Source organism: Oryzias latipes, chromosome 8 (assembly GCF_002234675.1).
Source record: "Oryzias latipes chromosome 8, ASM223467v1".
NCBI classification, from domain to species: domain Eukaryota; kingdom Metazoa; phylum Chordata; class Actinopteri; order Beloniformes; family Adrianichthyidae; genus Oryzias; species Oryzias latipes.
In genome coordinates this window covers 21,849,134-21,866,933 of record NC_019866.2, presented here as the reverse complement: position 1 = coordinate 21,866,933, position 17,800 = coordinate 21,849,134, and the positions used below count along the sequence as shown (strand labels likewise).

The 17,800-nt window shown below is 44.5% G+C and overlaps 2 protein-coding genes across 3 annotated transcripts; one reads left to right on the top strand and one right to left on the bottom strand.

Moving 5' to 3' along the window:
- The first annotated feature begins 1,305 nt into the window (after nucleotides 1-1,305).
- On the top strand, nucleotides 1,306-2,866 carry trir (telomerase RNA component interacting RNase). Its single transcript, XM_004071839.4, has 3 exons — nucleotides 1,306-2,070; nucleotides 2,412-2,483; nucleotides 2,553-2,866. Exons 1-3 carry the CDS (start codon nucleotides 1,783-1,785, stop codon nucleotides 2,658-2,660), a joined length of 468 nt encoding a protein of 155 aa, XP_004071887.1. The 5' UTR covers nucleotides 1,306-1,782; the 3' UTR covers nucleotides 2,661-2,866.
- Nucleotides 2,867-3,040: 174 nt separating this feature from the next.
- On the bottom strand, nucleotides 3,041-17,414 carry LOC101158949 (ubinuclein-2). 2 transcript variants are annotated; one of them, XM_011478583.3, is made up of 17 exons: nucleotides 16,607-17,414; nucleotides 15,579-15,707; nucleotides 15,021-15,122; nucleotides 14,797-14,922; nucleotides 12,862-12,968; nucleotides 12,280-12,757; nucleotides 11,281-11,351; nucleotides 11,067-11,196; nucleotides 10,733-10,839; nucleotides 10,542-10,652; nucleotides 9,965-10,108; nucleotides 7,089-7,139; nucleotides 6,973-7,015; nucleotides 5,579-6,868; nucleotides 5,298-5,511; nucleotides 3,765-3,833; nucleotides 3,041-3,557 (listed from the first exon to the last, which is right to left on the bottom strand). In XM_011478583.3, exons 1-17 carry the CDS (start codon nucleotides 16,916-16,918, stop codon nucleotides 3,511-3,513), a joined length of 3,531 nt encoding a protein of 1,176 aa, XP_011476885.1. In that variant the 5' UTR covers nucleotides 16,919-17,414; the 3' UTR covers nucleotides 3,041-3,510. The 2 variants fall into 2 exon arrangements, with proteins under 2 accessions (XP_011476885.1, XP_011476886.1); XM_011478584.3 differs by lacking the exon at nucleotides 3,765-3,833 and having other exon boundaries at nucleotides 16,607-17,413.
- Between the last annotated feature and the right edge of the window lie 386 nt (nucleotides 17,415-17,800).

The following is a 17,800-nucleotide window of genomic DNA, read 5'->3' as shown; positions in this document are numbered from 1 at the left end:
AAAAAATGAATGACCACATTGATTTTGCATTATGAAGCCTTCACAACTCTTGGTGAAGGCCCTTATCCTGCCTGGCAACAAAGGACGGCTGAAATGTGACTGGTTAAATGCTCCAAAATGAAAATACGTCTGTCTGAAAGCAGCATAACCATCATAAACACAATAAAAGGTAATGGACAGACCATTTGGAATGATTTAATGAGTATGCATGGACAAACTATAATTAACACACGATTCAGATACTTTTTAGGCCTTCAGAGAAGACCTTGAAGGCCCTGAGGCCCACCATTGAAAGAAGGGGAGAGCTAACACAGCCCTGAGGAATATTAGTACTAGAGAACTTGACTTCTTCAGCTTTCGGCTTCTCCCATCAGGGGTTGCCACAGCGAACAAGTCGCATGGTAAATTTGGCAATGTTTTACGCCGGATGCCTTTCCTGGCGCAACCTTCTCAAACCGGGCTTGGAACCGGCACAGAGGTAGAGAAGGGAACAGGGAGCAGCCCGGAGTCGAACCCTGGTTTCACGGACGGAAGGCGCCGCAAACCAGCACGAGCTAAACCGGCTCCCACGACTAGAGAACTTGACCTGGGATAAAATCTTAACTTTGACCTGCTGAGGCCTGTTTGTCAAAAAGGAGTACGGTAACTTTATACAAATGGATTGACCTTCATATCAGAAAGCGACTGAACCAAGAGATGAGGTTGTACTGCATTACAGGCCGAAGAGAAATCTACAAACAACACCCGGGCATAAGCTTTGGGATTCTCTAGAATTTTTGGGATAAGATGCACTAGACATGCAACTGCATCCTCAGTGCTACGGCCACACCTATAAACGTACTGAAGGAGATCTAACTGAGAGCATACATCTGTTTTGAGTAAGTTCACATTGAACTTTTCAAAACATTTCATGACCACAGATGTCGTGCTATTTGTTAGTTTAGAATTTACCTATTGAATTGTATGACTTTGTGTTCCTTATGATTTTATGTTTACTATACAATTACCGGTTGTAATATAGTAAATTAAATTGTTGTAATATTGGGCTATATAAATAAAATTGAATCGAATTAGATCTAATCTGGACATTTTATTTGCATTTGGTTTGATCCAGGAAAATTGAGAAACTCATTTTTTCCGCTCCAGTATATTAATCAAATGTATCTGAATCTATAAATTCCGACAAAGTAGGGTTCCATTGGTCGATTATGAAAATAAAAAAAATTAACTGTTGCCCTGTTAGCAATTTAGAGGAAGTGACGCAATATTTGCGCATGCGCAGACTTATACTGATCGGGTAGCGACGCCCACCTCACCTGCGGCGTCATAGGATGAAATCAAACATGGCCGACAGACGGCTGTGGTTATAAAAGTTAGCGACGGGCGATGAGAAAAGTCCCCAAAGCTTCCTATTTTTGATGAAACTGTTCTAACCTTCCGCGTTCTTGGAACGTCATTTTATACTATTTACATTTTTTGAAAACTGAACTGGATCTTCATCGTAAAATTGTGTCGTCGGGCATTTTAGCCCTCACTGTTAGCCTCGTTAGCACTAGCAGCTGAGCTAAGCGCTCCGTTTTTGTTCCGGAAAACAACGTTTTTAAGGCGGTGCAATTGACATTTATTTTGTTTTTTGGCACTTTTAGCCTTATTTGGGAGACGTGTCGTAAATTTTCGTGTTTTTCGGATTAGCAATTGATAGCTGCTAAGCTAGTTTTCAAGCAGTCCTCTTTTGTGTTTTTTCTGACTGCTTGTTCTTGGGGGGAGAAAAACAAAGAAGAAATGGACGTAAAGCGATCCCACGGCGCACGTCAGACGAGCAGCAGCAGCAGTGGAGAGTCGAGCTGCGACAGCCCCGGATCCCCGTCGAGGAGCCCCGCACAGTTCGGGAGCCAGGCGTCGGCCTCCAACGTGTTCGCCAACGACGGCAGCTTCATGGAGCTTTTCAAGAAGAAGATGGAGGAGGAGAAGAGGAAAAAAGAGGCGCAGCTCGCAGGTGCCGGAGATGCGGGGCCCAACGAGCAAGGACAGACTTCCCTGGAAAAGAAGCCCCCTCCTGTGACGACCTTTGTAAGGGGTTTGAGCAGTTGTAAGATGAGACGGCGTTAGTGCATCTCAGCCAGACTGAAGCAGCTCACAGATTAGACAGTTAATGACCTCCAGTTTGCATTTCATCCCCCAGATACGAGCCTTAATTTGCCATTGATCGTTTTGTTTTAAACTCCTTAAGGATTCATGTTTTCATTCTTAGCTGAGTAGAGAGGTTAGGGATGCTCCTCAGCAGTGATGAGTTCACCGGAGCTGCAGCAGGAGGCTGCATGCAGCCCCTCTGCTCTGGTGTAGTTTCCTACATTGGCAGTCCACCTGCAAGATCTCCTGTAACGGTTTCAGTCTTCTATCCCCTAACCCAGGTGGGGAAGCGCAGAGGCGGCGTGTTCCTCAAGACCGGCATGGTTGCAAAGAAGCAGAAACAGGACTCAGACGTAAGTAGAGTCGTTGATCCCATTTGTGCCCCTTGAACAGCTGACCATCTCCACCTTCGTCCTTTTCAGGCTGTCGGAGGCAAGAGCGATGCCTGGTCAAAGTACATGGCTGAAGTGAAAAAGTACAAAGACCACCAGTGTTGTGACGACGATAAAACCCGGCCTCTCGTCAAATAGGACTCCAACAGATGAAGCTCCTTTTGAAGACGCTCACCGAGAGCCTTCATGAACTGTAAAGAGACATTTTCCCTCTTTTTGTATTGTTTGTCTGTTTTTGGGCTGTCATGTTGGTTTCAGAGACTCTGCTTTGAATAATTAAAATTAAAACGTCACAAGACTGATTCATTGCATCAATGTCTCGAATTAAAGTCTAGATTAAACCAGCTGCTCTTTTATTCACGTGTCTGAGCATGATTAAGAAAATTTCAAAATAAAATCCACGTTTAAAATTTATTTTCCTGACTTTGAATTCAATAAAGGAAGTGGAGTCTTCAAAATAAAATGCATCTAAATCCAAAACGTGCTTTAATAGAAACAAAACATCTGGTGCGAAAGTACTCCATTAAAAGAATTTAATTAAAAGGCTTGAGCTCTATACAGAAAAATTCATCCAAGAATTCAAGTTCATTGAAAACATGTACAGCTGGGATTTTAACAATAAGCTTTACAATTCATACAGGTAATCAGTGATAATTACATTAAGATAAAAAGGAGCACCAAATGACCACTGACCATGCATCAGAGTGGGAGACATAAAAAAGCACGGTCCCTCATTCACACACACACACATACTCACTGCCCTGTTAATGCCACGCCCCCCCCCAGTCCACAGTGATAAAGGTCTGTTTGTAAACATTTGCCGTTTTAACAGTTCTATGAAGGTGTTTGTGTAATAAAAAGTTCTTTAGCTGTGGTGTTTAGAAGGAAATCCATTTGAGGCCCTTTTAGGTGACATCCGTGACTTAATCCATCGATCCGAGCTGGACCGCCTCAAAGAGCGTCGGATGAGTTTTGAAATCCGGTGGGATCATAGAGTCTTCCTCTTCGCGTCTCCCCCCTGACTTTGACCCAGATCTAAATGAAAGATGGAACAGAGCTTCAGAGTGTGTAAGAAACAGCCAGCAGCGGCGCAACAAGTTCCAAAACCCGGTCAAGACGTCAGAAGAGGACAGAACAGGACCCGACAACCCCAGACGCACAACACCGGACATTCACAAAGGAGAGGAGGAGTAGGAGGAATGGAGCGGGCGGTGAGGTTCGGGGGGTGGGGTCAGAGTTTACCTGAGAAAGCGAGCTGCAAGTGAGGAGGCAGAGCAACCTGAGACCCTGACTGGAGACTCTTATACAGATCTGAGGAGACAGGACAGGGCGACAAAAAACCAGGAGGAAGAACAGAAGCCAACGAAACCGGGAGGAAAAAAATAAAACGAAAAGAGGAAGAGGTGGAGTCAACAGAAAGGCAGACATGAAGGAGTTGGAGGGAGAGAAGATGAAGCGAACAAAACGAGATGTCTTACATTAGCTTACATTTGGACAACAAAAATACAGTGATAGAACAAATGCTGCTAACAAACAACACCAGACGAGGTCTAAACAACAACAAACAACAGCATAGCCACGCGCTGACACAGAACCGTCCTGATGTTTTAAAAATCCACTTAAAAGATTTTTGTCATTCCTACAATAACATTTTGGTGGCACTCATTCAAAGAAAAGTGATAAATAAAAAATCTAAAACCTTTGATCATCTTTGGATCCCTTTTTAAATATAGCTAAAATAAATGACGATTATGCTGTTTTCTAAGACATAGTTTCTGCAGAGCGGCAGTTTGATAGAAATTCACCTGGAGTTGTGGACGGGCCAGTTGGAGCACAGTAAGCCCGCCCCCACTTCCCGTTAACCATGTGTTTTACGCCCTCTCCCGCTAGCTTTAGCCCCTCCCACCCCGAACTTAAGCATTATGGGAAAGAAATCAGGTGAAATAGTTGAATGCCTTAGACAAGGCATTAAAACCTTGGATATTTGATGAAAAGCTAAGCATGATCATAGTGCTATTAGTAGATTTGTGATTTGTAGTGGTTGTTTGGTGGATGGCCACCATGTCCCAACAAGGCTGCAATGTCAGCAAGGAGGTGGCAGAGTCATGGTTTGGGCCAGAATCATGGGGGGTCGGCCCCTCAAGGGCCCCTGAAGGTGTGAAAATGACCTCTGAAAAGTATTTGGAGTTCCTGACAGACCACTTTCTTCCGTGGTACAAAAAGAAGAACCGGGCTTTCTGTAACCAAATCATCTTCATGCATAATAATGCACCATCTCATGCTGCAAGGAATACCTCTGCATCATTGGTTGCTATGGACATAGAGTGAGATAAACTGATGGTGTGGCCCCCATCCTCCCCTGAACTCAACCCTACTGAGAACCTTTGGAGCATCTTCAAGCAAAATATCTATGAGGGTGGGAGGCAGCTCACATCCAACCAGCAGCTCTTGGAGGCTATTCTGACATCTTGAAAAGAAATTCAAGAAGAAACGGATGCAAGAACCGTGAAACTGCTGTAACTTGACCTATTAAGATGTTTTTGATTGGAGTAGCTTTTGAGTTCAGTAATTATGATCTCCTAAAGCAGCAAATTCAACAAATTACCATTTTCGGTTCTTTAGAATCATTAAAATGTTGTGGAACGCCGTTGTGGAACAGAGCGTTTGATGCTTTTTATTTTGGACAAAAATACCGTTATCTTTGGGTTTGTTATGCTCCAGAGAAAATAATGCTGACCGTCACACAGCCCAACCTATATCCAGATTCGTACTCACTCTGGGTCAGAGTGGAGAAGGGGGTGTTGCTGCTGCCGGCCGCCGAGCTGCTGGCCGCCGTGCTGGAGCCCCCGGTGCCCATCTGAGGAAGGTTCAGCATGGCCGGGAACTGGAACGGCAGGGAGACGGGCACCAGGCCCCCCAGCATGCCAGCAAAGCCGAGGGGAAGAGATGAGGCTGAGCTGAGCAGACCCCCGCCCCCCGTCGAGGAGACCTGAACGGAAGACGCTTTTTACATCCTCTCCCATCACACGTCTGCGTTTGAAACGGTCGGCACAAACCTGCGGTAACTGAGACGAGACGGACGACAGAGGGACAGGAGGGACGGACACGACCGGCTTTGACCCCTGAGGCGTCCCACCCCCTATCCTCTGGCGCTGGCCCGGGGCAGCGGAGGCCACGGCGGGGGAGGCACTGGTTCCTGAATGCTTGCTTATGGATGAGGTGTTTATAAGGCTGGTGCTGGTGCTGCTGTTGATGCTCGGGCTCTTCTGGCTGCTTGGGGAGGGGTAGCTGCCTGGCCCCTGCTTGGCTGATCCCCCTGTGGAACCTGAGAAGGGCAGGCGGTAGCCTGCTAGGGTTTTGGGGGGGTACTGGTGTATGGAGGGGGCTGCCTGAGATCGAGGAGTCAGAGAAACTGAGGTCGCGGCGGAGGTGGCGGCGGTGGTGATGACGGCGTTCTGGGTCCGGGGGGTCAGTTTGACGATGGGTGGGATGCTGCTGTGGGTGGATTTGGTGAGGGTGGCGTGCATGGGGGTGATGAAGTTTGACTGCGGTTGGGGCTGGGCGCCGGGGAGCGTCTGAGTCAGGGAAGGGGAGGATTTACTTTGGGGGGTCATGACCAGACGGGAGGTCTGGAAGGTTTTGGAAACGTTGGCGGCGGGGGACTGGATAGTGAGCGGCCGCGACTGAGAAGACGTGATGATGAGGGCATCGCTGATGGCTTTATTATTGCTGCCTTTAAGGAGGCTAGAAGGTGGGGTGGAGACCCCCGCCTTTGATCCCGGGGCCACCAACGGGGATGCAGTGGGAGGGGGGCGTGGCTTAGGCATGGCTGCCGAGATGGGCATGCTTGCTTTGGTCACAGCCACACTTAAAGGTCTCTGAGTGTTCAAAACAGGGTGTCGGTGCACCTGCGACGCCGCGCCTTTCAACACCCCCATGGCCTCCACCCTCCCGGAGGTCAGAGGGGAGGAGGTGCCAGAAGGAGGCCGGGACAGGGAGCTGGAGGAGGGTGAGGAGGTAGAGATGTAATGAGGTGCGCTGGAGATGGGAGTGCTGACAGACGTCTTTTTGTGCTGCTGGAGAAGAGGCGAGACGAGGAGGTTCGGCGGGTTGGTGGCGGCCTTGGGTCTCTCCGGGGACGGGGGACTGTCCCCCTGCGCCAAACCCTTAGCTGCATTTCCAAGGATGGCCAAGGCCTGAGAGATGGCGTCCACAGAGGGCGCCTCGTCCAGGGAGTCCAGGCATATGGGCTCCGAGGGGGACTGAGGGAGTCGCTTAGCAATCACAGCGGCCGGGGAAGGCGTGGCAGCTGCCGTAGGCGTGGACCTCTGAACCCACGCTGCCTCCTGGAAGAACAGACATTTTTACCCAGAATCCTTTTTTCCTTCATTCAAAGTAAAAGTAAAACCAGAACATTTAGCACAAACATCACCGAAACAAGAGCGGATACCTTTGGCCGGGCCTTTGGTGTCGTGACCATCTTCTTCTTCGCTCTGAAACGAAAACGAAGTGAGAGGAAGCAGAGGCAGCGACGAAGAGTGGAGTAAAAAACGCTGTACGACTCACGTGTAACCTGTGAGAAGACCGTGAACCATGGTGCTCTCTTTGAACAACATCCTAAAGAGGAAAAAAAAAAATCATTAAGAGGATTCAAACTGCAGTTGTGAGAGTCCTGTTACTGCAGCTCTGCTTTCTACCGCGTTTATCTTTTTAAACTGTAATAGAAACAAACGAATTACACTTGATTTTTTAAGGAAATGAGGAGCTAAAACAATAAAAACCTTATTTTAAGACGGCGTATCCTCACCTTGCTTTATTTACAAAGGCTGCTACACACAAAAAAGTAGCAAACATGCAAATTCTAATGCAAATATGGACGAACACGCAGGAAAAATGTAGCTTTTTGCAACTTTCCAAGAGAAGAGAGAACCTCTGCCATTATTTACCCACAATTGATGGGTGTCTGCTATCATCTTTACACTCCCACATGGACAAGTTACTTTTTTTTTATTATTTCCTAATCACTCATCATGCCTGAGGCCCCAAACAGATGAAGCTTTTCCCCATGTTTGCATTTTCATTTGTTTGCATTGGCCTTTGGTGAAGGAACAGAAGCGCCTGTATGTCCCAACAGCAGGTTGGTGTTTATAAAGACCACTGATAGGCCTGCACAATATACCGCAAATTTATCGTTATCGCAAGATCAAGCTGAGCAATATGCATATCGCAAAACACAGCAAAAATAAATAAATGGTTACCTTAGATGTGCTAAAACAATCTTACGGAGGCTTTTTTTTTTACTGAATCAAATAAATCCCTTTATGCATTTGACCAATCGGATAGACTCTTTAGCGTTGTTGACCAATCAGATGGAGCCCTTTTATGTTAGATGTTCCATCCTATGTCAACGAGGGTCATTTGGAGTACAATTCTTGAACTGTTGCAATAAAATGGGAATGATGTTTTTGGTTGTTTCCCTATTTGTTTATATACCGCAAATTATATCGGTATCGCAATATTAATCTCTCATATCGCAAGTTTTCTTCATATCGTGCAGCCCTAACCACGGATGTGTAAAAGTGTTGGTTTCTGAAGGTTTTCTTGTGTCTGAGCCGTCCTTGATTTGGAAAAGTTCCATTTTGGCCTAAATGACAGTAAAGTGAAATATTATTATGTGAGTGGATGAAAATTCCCCATCTTCAGGAAGAGAAACACACAGAAGTTGTGGGTTTGTGTGTAACAGTTCAGATGACGTCACATTTTCTTTGTCTGCAAACAGAAAGAAGTAAAACCTCTGGATCTGTATGGAAAATGTGCTCAAGTGCGTCTCGTTTTGTGGAATAGCATAGAATCACACAGATGTGGGATCTCACTGGTTGCATTGAAAGCTGAGGACACTTCAGCAGCACATCTATAGCAGAAATGCTAACGTGGCGTTCTGTGAAGTATGGCTTCCTGCTCGTTTGGTCCGTGGTCAGCTCGTGCAGCCACCGTCGTCCGCAACAGTTTCTGAGGGAATCCTGGTAATTGCTGCATTATTATAATTATTAATGCATTATTATAATTATCGCTGCATTATTATAATTATTGCATTATTATAATTATAATAAACAATTTTAATCAATTATTGAAGATGGTTAAAATGATCTGTAATTATATCACTTCACTTGCTCCAGAAACTGATTCATGATTCTTCCTAATGAAAAATAATTTGCACATATTTTTAACTTTTGATACTTGATCAACACATGCTATGAAGGTTTTCTAAACAGTGTTATGTCTATTTTTCTGATATAGGATTATTTTTAAACGTAGTCAGGATTTGTCTAGTGAATAAAATCTGCATGTATTTTGGATAACTGATCTGCATTTTCTATGTTGATTTCTAAAATAGAGTTGTGTCTATTTTTAAATAATAATTAAGTAATTCATCTTTGTCATGTGATTTATTGATACATCAAGATTCTTAATTCTGTCTGATAGAAGTCATGAACCGGATGTTGATGAATCATGTAATAAAACGGTTACGGTAGAACAGGGGTGGCATTATTTGAGTTCGCTTCCTTCCACTTCCTTTCAAGCAATCTTTAATTATTAAGTTTGATACATCTTTGTATGAATGTATAACTACATTATTTTTATTTGATTGCTTGAAATAAACCATTTCAAATCAAATCAAATCAATCCTGAGGTCATGTGACCTTTCTGATGGATTCCCAAGCAGCCCTGCTCAAAGGTCACACACAACCGTTTAGTCTTTGCACCCAAAAGTTTGCATTTTTTTAATTTTTTTAACTACTTTCTGAATTGTTAAAAAAGGAAGAAAAAAAAATCTTTTTTTTATGATTGTAAGTCTTAACTAAAGCGTTCTCTACACATATTCCTTTATTTATGTATTTTTTTTTAATCAGAAAAATCTGATGATTTTTTTGTAAAAAAACTGGTCACAGAAAATCAGTTTAATCCCAGAGAGAAACTAATTAGAAATTCGCCTCTGAGTAGTGGGCGGGACCGTTGGCGAGCAATTTACCGTCACCCATCACTGGCAGCTCTCCGTTTACACCGTCTCCCGCTAGCTTACAGCCCCTCAAATCCCCAAACTTACATTAGCAGTGCAATAAAATCGGCGAGCAATATCGGAGCTACCCAGCCGCTATTCCAGCTCGGAGGAGGAAAACAAAGACGTTCGTTTGATCTATTAGTCTGCAGGTGGATCAGAAGGGAGCACCTACGATCCTTTTCACACAAAAAGATTTTGAATTTGCTCCTGATTTATGACAATTTGAATAAAGAAATACTAAGATGTGCAATTTTAGGTTGAATTTTCTTAATTTATGTCCTCCATCATCAGAACAACGCCACAAGAACACGTAGAATAAAAAACAACAATGCAATTTCTATCAGAGTGGGTCTTAAAAGTGGCGTAGGGAGTTTTTTTATACCTGGCCTGCATCCACCCTTTGGGCCAGAGCGGTTTCACCTCCGTCTCCATGAAGGCCTTCAGATAGTCTTCTAGAGACACGGAGGTTTTCCCCTCCAGCTCGTAGCAGCTCATTTTCACCCGCACCAGGTTACACAGCAAAATTCTGGAAAACAAGTCAAAGATCTGTATTTAAACACAAACACAAACAGAACTACAGTGATCCTTCACTACATCGCAGTTCACTCTTTGCCGCCCCACTGAATTTCTTTCCAGTGCAGTTTTATCCCCTTTTTTTAAACAGCTCTGTGTTCTGAGTTCTGATTGGCTGGAGACGTCAATCAATCTCCCCTGTACCAAATCTATATATTCATCTTTTATTTCAATCAGATCTTTATTTTCCTTCTTTAATCCTGGACTCGTTTTTCTATGAAGATTTGAACTTTGAGAGTTTAGCAAAAAGAGAGAAACGTGTGAAAATGTTGACGTCTGTTGGAGTTTCATCCGTCACAGGTTATTTTTTAGAACGTAACCCTATGATAAATGAAGGAACACTTGGAATTGGAATCAAAAAAAGTTCCTCCTGAGGGGAAACTCACCTGAGCTTATCGTCCCAGACAAACTTCTTGCGAGGTCCCATCACCCTCTTCCCTGGTTTCTCCTCGTCGTCGTCTTCCGACCCATTTTTCTCTCCTTCTTCGGACTGTTGCCTGTAAAACGGCGATCAAAAGAGTCTCGTGACACAAGCACACAACTCGTCTTTGACCTTTAGTCACATCCGTCAAATTACTTTGCAACTTTGGCGATGCAGTCCATGTTGTAGCGTGCGATCTGCTCCGGCATGACGCTGCACACGGCCAGCTTCAGCTTCAGCAGCGGGTTTCGGAGCCGGTCATCCTAAAGTGGTTAAAGATCACGTGTTCAGGACAGAAGCATCACACGAGAGGCTAACGAGAACACATGGATGCAGCATCCACCCAGAAAAGAAAAGAAACCTGGTTTTCCATAGCTTTCTTTACACTAGATTGGCCATGCAACCGCAGGCACATGAAGGATCCTTTGAAAGCAGGAACACGCAGAGCAAAACCTACAGCAAGCCTCTGAAGACCACATGCAGCACGCACCTGGATGTTGAGGCTGAGCTTCTTAAGGCGTTTGAGAAGTGCTTCTTTATTGCAGGGCACGAAGGCTTCAAGGTGAGAGTAAACGGCAGCACGCGCCTCTGCTGGCTGCTCCTGGACCTGCAACTCGATGCTGACGCACAGACACACAGGGGGATTCATGTTAGCCTGCTGGTGACACACGTCTGCTGAGACGAGCCACGGAAATGCTACCAACTCTTGGAGGATGTTGTTCATATCCAGTGTGAAGAACTTCTTCCTGCCCTCTTCGTCAAACAAACGGGACGCCTATGATGAAGACACAAACACAGAACCGGTTAGCAGACTCTCTGATGGTCTCGACACTCACCGCGGAGTTTCCCTTTCCTGACCCGCAGCAGTCCCCCCCCCCCCCCCCCCGCCCCCGCAACATACTCAAATACTCGGCTAAATTGGCGCACACCTAATATTTGTTGAAAATGAACTTTTTGACACGGTCAACCAAAAATGATGACATCACAGCAAAACCATCAAAAAAATGAATGGGCCTAAAACCTCTTATGGTGGTCGGGGGGGGGCACCAAAAGTGTGAAAGATGGCGATTTTCACTTTTTTTGGTTTTTACACACATGCCACAGGGTTTAGTGCACAACAACCACTAAGGTTTCGTTGACCTTTAACCTCAGGAAGATATATATATATATATATGAATAAAATAGCTGCAGCGACAAATTTAAAGTCCTAAGGATTTCAATCTGCCGGCTCTTAACTCCTGCTTTCAAATTAGTTGAAATAGAAGTTGTGGCTTTTGAACAGCATGGCGAGTTTGCAAAGGTGGTGTTTCCGTTTTTTAGTGGAACATTTAGTCCATAAATCTTTTGTTCAAGTTGAACAAAACGATGAGATACGATATGAAGGAAATCCTCAAGCATCCTTTTACTGATTCTTCTAAAGCTGCATAGAACAAAAGATAAAACGGTTGCTATGGAGATAAAAATAACAGGAAAGCCGTCATTTAAAAAAAAAAAGGATTATTTTTGTGTGAATTTGTGGTGTGAAGCTCTGACCATCGTGGGCGCGGGGGGGGGGGGATCTGAAGCAGCCGCTCAGCCAGCGGCAGGTAGGAAGGAGGTAGTGGGGGCGTCTCACAACTACTTGAGCTACTTTCAACTGCAGGCGATTGAAGCCAAACTATCCGATGATGTCAGAAGTGTTCAGAACCCTGCATGAACCGTACCGCTCTCAGGTCTTCGATGCGTTTTGCAAGCGGGCCCGGCAGTCCACTTGGCAGAGGAGGAGGGGCCATCATGTTTCCTTGCGACGGTCGTCCGCCAGTCAGTTTATGCCCCGCCCCAAAGGAGCCGTTCTCCCCCTGGGCCGGGCTGCAGGGCTGCGGCGAGTCCAGCATGCTGAAATCCAAATCCCCCATCATGTCCTGCAGCAGGTCGTTGTTCGCGGTGCCGAGCAGCGACATCACCGCCTGGTCATCAGCCAGGTCGGTCATGTTGCAGTCGTTGCCGCTGGGGGGCTTGGGATTGGCGGTGAGGAGGGCGCTGTTGGCGCTGCTGGGCACTTTGGCGTTGGGTCGGTTCAGACCACCGGCGACGGCCATGTTCTTCTTGCGCATCTCCTCCTTCTCCCTGGTGAAGCGGCGAAGCATGTTGGCCAGGTGCAAAGAATCCTTCATCAGTTTCTTCCTCTTCTTCTTCTCCGGCCTGTTCAGAACCAGAACAGTGTCAGAACACAAGACCGACGGCGTCCGCCCCGAGCATCAGAAACGCCTCTGAAAGCTAAACACATAGAAGAAGTGAGCGCTCACCCAGTCTTTGGCACTTTATTTTTTCTGGGTTTCTTCTCCTCCAGAATCCCACCGTCCTGCTTTTTCCGTCGTTTTTTAATCGCTCTCTCTTCGCCGTCTTTCACCTTCTGCACAGAGGATCACACAGACAAAGGGTTTAGGTTCTGCCTTGCCATCTGCCTTTGGCGTGCTACTGGAACAACAAGCAGGTCAGTAAAACTTGTCGTGATCTGTAATCGCTCTTGCATTTATCTTCCTTCCAGAACCACAGGAACTCCTGCCGTTATCCGCTGGAGCTGAGGCTGACTGATAGTTTGCATCCCCCTGTTGGCGTTTCCTCCTCCTCTTCATCGTCTCCCTGCATCTCTTATCAATGCTGACCAAACCGCTGAGCAGCAAAGGCTTTTTTCATGTTACAGCCCAACAACTTGGGAAATTTGAGCAAAAAGGACACATTCAAAGCTAGATAATGGGCTGCAGCCTCTCACAAACGTCTGCTATCCGTTCTATTGAAATGGAAAAACTGAACTAAAAACGGAAAACTGTGAGAAGTTTTGAGTTACAACTGTCAAGTCAAAATACTGGTTTTTCTATTTCCATGAAGAACTCCACTTCTGTTTGAATCAATATTAGTTTGTTACATTTTTTTAAACTATTTTGCCTGTTAAATAACTAATTCTTCCTCAGAAAGTACAAGAATATAGTTTAGAAGATAATGGAATCACTGAACTGATAGGCATATTTATCGTTATCCCGATTTTAAGCTGTGCAATACCCAAATCGCAAAAGTCTGTGAAAAGGGCAATAAATGGTTCCCATGTTAAATGTGTTAAAAAAAATTCCATGGAAGCTTGAAGTATTTAAAGAATCAATAGATCCATTTATGCATTTGACCAATCAGATGGAGCCCTTTTCTGTTAGATGTTAAGGCTCATTGGGAGTGTAATTTCAGTTGCATTGACTCTTATTTAAATAAACTGTTGCAACTATTGGAAATTATGTTTTTGGTTGTTTTGCTATTTGTTCATATATCGCAATCACAATATTTATCACTAATATCTCGAATGTCGTGCAGCCCTATGAACTGATATTGAATTTCCACAGTAAAATTCGATTTGATTTCACTTTATGGAATATTTTGAAAGTCTGATTTAAAATCAGGGATGCTACAATCCTGTTCAGAACCGAATGTTACGCCAATAAATCGAGTGGTGGTGACAGTGAAGCATTGCCTCCCTGCTGCATACCACTAGGTTTACCTTGAAACTGTCAATTGGGCTAAAATTGAAAAGGGAGTTAGAATTTCTCATTTTATTACATTACTCTAGGCTTAGTATAAACCAACTGAAGGGTTTTTCCTTTCTTACTTAATTATTAGCACATTTTAGGGCTGCACGATATGAGGAAAACTGGAGATATTAGTGATCGATATTGCGATGACGATATAACTTGCGGTAAATGAACAAATAGCAAAAAGAACTAAAACATTTCCATTTCACTGCAAAAGTTTAAATTAAATAGTCAAAATACATTAAATTATTCTTCAAATGACCCTCGTCTAAGTAGGAGGGCAATATCTAACATAGAAGCTCCATCCGATTGGTCAACAACGTGACGGACTTCATCTGATTGGTCAAACGCATAAAGGGATTTATTCAATTCATTGTTTTAGCACATCTAAGGTTTACCATTTAATGTGATTTTCGCCAACCTTTGCGATTTGGATAACGATACATTTGCCATTAATTGTGCAGGCCTAGCACATTTTAAAAATGTTTTTTCCCTAATTTAATGTTTTTGTTGTCGTTTTGAAATACACAAATCATTAAATTAAAGCAAAACAAAACTGTGACCTATAGAAATTGGGGTTTTTAATTGAATTGTGGGGAAAGTAAACAGCCTCCCTGGGTGTTTTGATGCCGTCATCTCCCCGGAATCCCCTAAAGCTCTCGTTACCTTGAAATGATGATCGTCTTCGTGTTCTCCTTCAGAGTCGGACGCGGCTCTGAACTGCAGAGTTCCCGTGTTGATGTAGAACCCTCCGTGTTTTGTTGTGAGCGAGGCCGGCACCAGCTCGTCGTACTGAGGTTGGACCAAATATGACAATGACCTCACAACATCAGGACCAGATCTGCTGCAGAACGCCTGTATGACATCACAACCAAACACGCCAAACTCACGGCCTCCGAGTTGTCTATGAAGGGGTCGGTCTCGTCGTAACCGTAGCCGATGTCAATCAGATCCTGCATCCTGTCCTTCTTCTTCTTCTTCACTGCACCCCCCTGTGAACAGACGATGGGGGGTCAGAAAGCCTCCAAAGCAGAAGTTTAGCAGGATGCGTCACAGATGTAAAGTACTAAATAAATGTTATGAAAAAGTGTTTCTACACCTAAAGAAGGATCAGTCTGCAGATATTGAAGAGGTTTGATCGGAACTTGAGCATTAAACTGCCCATCCACCATCACTGACCAAAGCATTGAGTCTTTGTTAAAATGCCGGACTTCAGACGTTTTGTTTTCACAAACAATGCATCAGATCACAAACAGGTGAATACTGGCTGGGAGGGTTTCCTTTAAGCGTTTTTCTTTGACAGCTGCCATTTGCGATAAGCGCTGACAGCCTGCAGTGAAAAGACTTTTAACAGCTTCACAAACCCGTGCAGATTTGGAATGAAGGTCACCGTGGGTTTGCGACAGGAAAAACAGCAAATACTCACTTTTGGACGCTACTCAACTTACATATTTGTTCTCAAATTTCCTGGCCAGCTCCTCCACCTCTCGTCTTTCCTTTTCATCGTCAGCAAAGGGGTCGCTGGGGTCCAACGGAGGAGCAAGACCTTTCGGTACTGAAGAACCTGGAACCTTCACCTGAGGAAACACAAAGTTGAATTATTCCAAGTTTAATAAAGACGTGCAATTTTAAAAAATGATTTTTATGCAATGTAATGCATTTAGAAAGCATAAAAAGAAGGGATGTAATCAATGAATCGATTTCTATTCTTTGACTATAAGGTTAAAACAGCCACGTTCATCACAGCAGACGTCACACATGATGGCAGCAAATGGTCAAATGATCAGTCCATCATTTCAGTCCAACGTGTGGAAACACTGACTTTTACAGATGTGTGACCATCCAGTGTGGTAGAATGTTCCAATAATGTTTGCTAGAAATACAAGGAATCTGGAAAGCTTTAGCTGTTCAGTACCAAGTATTTCTCTCCGAGTCACACTAGTTGAAGTTTTGCCTGAAGATGTACTGAATCGATTTTAATAATAATGAGAATAATATCGGTTTTAGGTCAGTGAGTCGGATCGTTCAAAATGGACCAAAATCAACTATGAATTGTATCGCCGACCACAAATTATGATACGAATCGTTGTTGAAATGAATCGAAACACCCCTAATAAAGAGAACTCCTGCAAAATGACTTTACTTACTTCCAGATGAAGCTTTATAGCAAAGTTAAATTACATCAAACTACAGTTTAAACCTTTAATTTATTGACTTTCCCACTAAAAGTTATCTTGCATTCTTGAAAGAATTTTTTTTAAAAAGTTCATTTAACTTTTTCAAACTCAATTCAAACTGATGTCAACTTAATAATGGACTAATAGGAACCCACGTGACCAAAATCATCCAATAAAATCGGATAAAACATGAGATAATTGAAGTCGGAGGCATAAGGAGGCACAGAGGCGGAGGTTCGGGCCTCCCTGACGGTCTGGCGGGGAGCAGAGCGACTCCAGCCGCTAATGTGGCGTCTAACCTGGGCAGGGGGCTGGACCAGCTCCCCGTAGTTGAACTCGGAAGACCCCCGCTCGTTGGGCTCGCTGAGGGGCAGGCAGAGGCGGACTGTGGGCTTCCCTTCCTCCGCAGCGGCGTCGCTTCCCGTCGCATTACCGAACAAGCCTCCCCCGCCACCTCCTGACCCCGCCGCCGCTGCACCTCCACCTCCATCTTTCCCGTGGGTGACGATGGCCTCATCCTCGCGGCGGCGCTTCTTGTTGGACTCCTGGGTCGGCGGGGAGGTGTTGAAGGAGGAGAGGGTGACGAACTGCACTTTCCTCGGCTCTGCCATTTGACGTGTTGTGTCCGACGGTCGGGCGCACAAAACGAGGAGCGCCACGCTCCCGTTGAAGCGCCAGCTGCCAGGAAAGCTCACCCGGAGACGATCGAGTGCAGCTAGCTGTGTGCTCTGCTAGTTAGCCTCCCCAGAAAATAAGTGTTGCTAGCAACACAACGACTTTTATCTCCACTCGGGGCGTTTCAATCCATAAAGAAATGTGTTTGTCGCTGCCCCCGGCTCACACGAGGGTCTTAAACTGAAAGAAATTGCAGTTTTGAGTGTTTCCATTAAACTAAGGCTTAGCTACCGAAAGGAGATTCGGGAGTAGCCATCTTGATCATTATTATCATTATTCAGAGGCGTGAAAAAAAAGCGGAACACAGAGGAAAGGAAACTGCGATTGACCAATCAGAGCGCTCGAACACGCCCACCTGACCGATTAGCGCGAATAGGTGGATTGTTCTGCACATGCGTGACGTGACCCGCCGTCAAATGATAAAAAAAAACCAAAATAAAAGTCGAGTACTGTAAGATAATTTTTGTTACAATCACGAGTTTTTACTTTAGTGTCTAAACAAACCATTTGGACTGTATTAAATACACTAACGATAAATGTTGCCATAATCTGAATGTCAAAGTTAATTAACTAAAATCTAGTTTTACTATCTTATATCAATGACATGAAGAGGAAGATTGTTTCTATTTGAGTGCAGACTGCTTTACAAGAGAGAATGTCCTGATGAAAACCAAAAACTAATAAATTGACGCCTTGATCAGTAACTAAAAGCAATACAACTTTTTTTAAAGCATATTAAATTCACAAAACAATCTTGTTCAATCAAGTACATAAAATAAAATCTCAAGTCTTAACACTTGTCCTCATACAGGCCATGC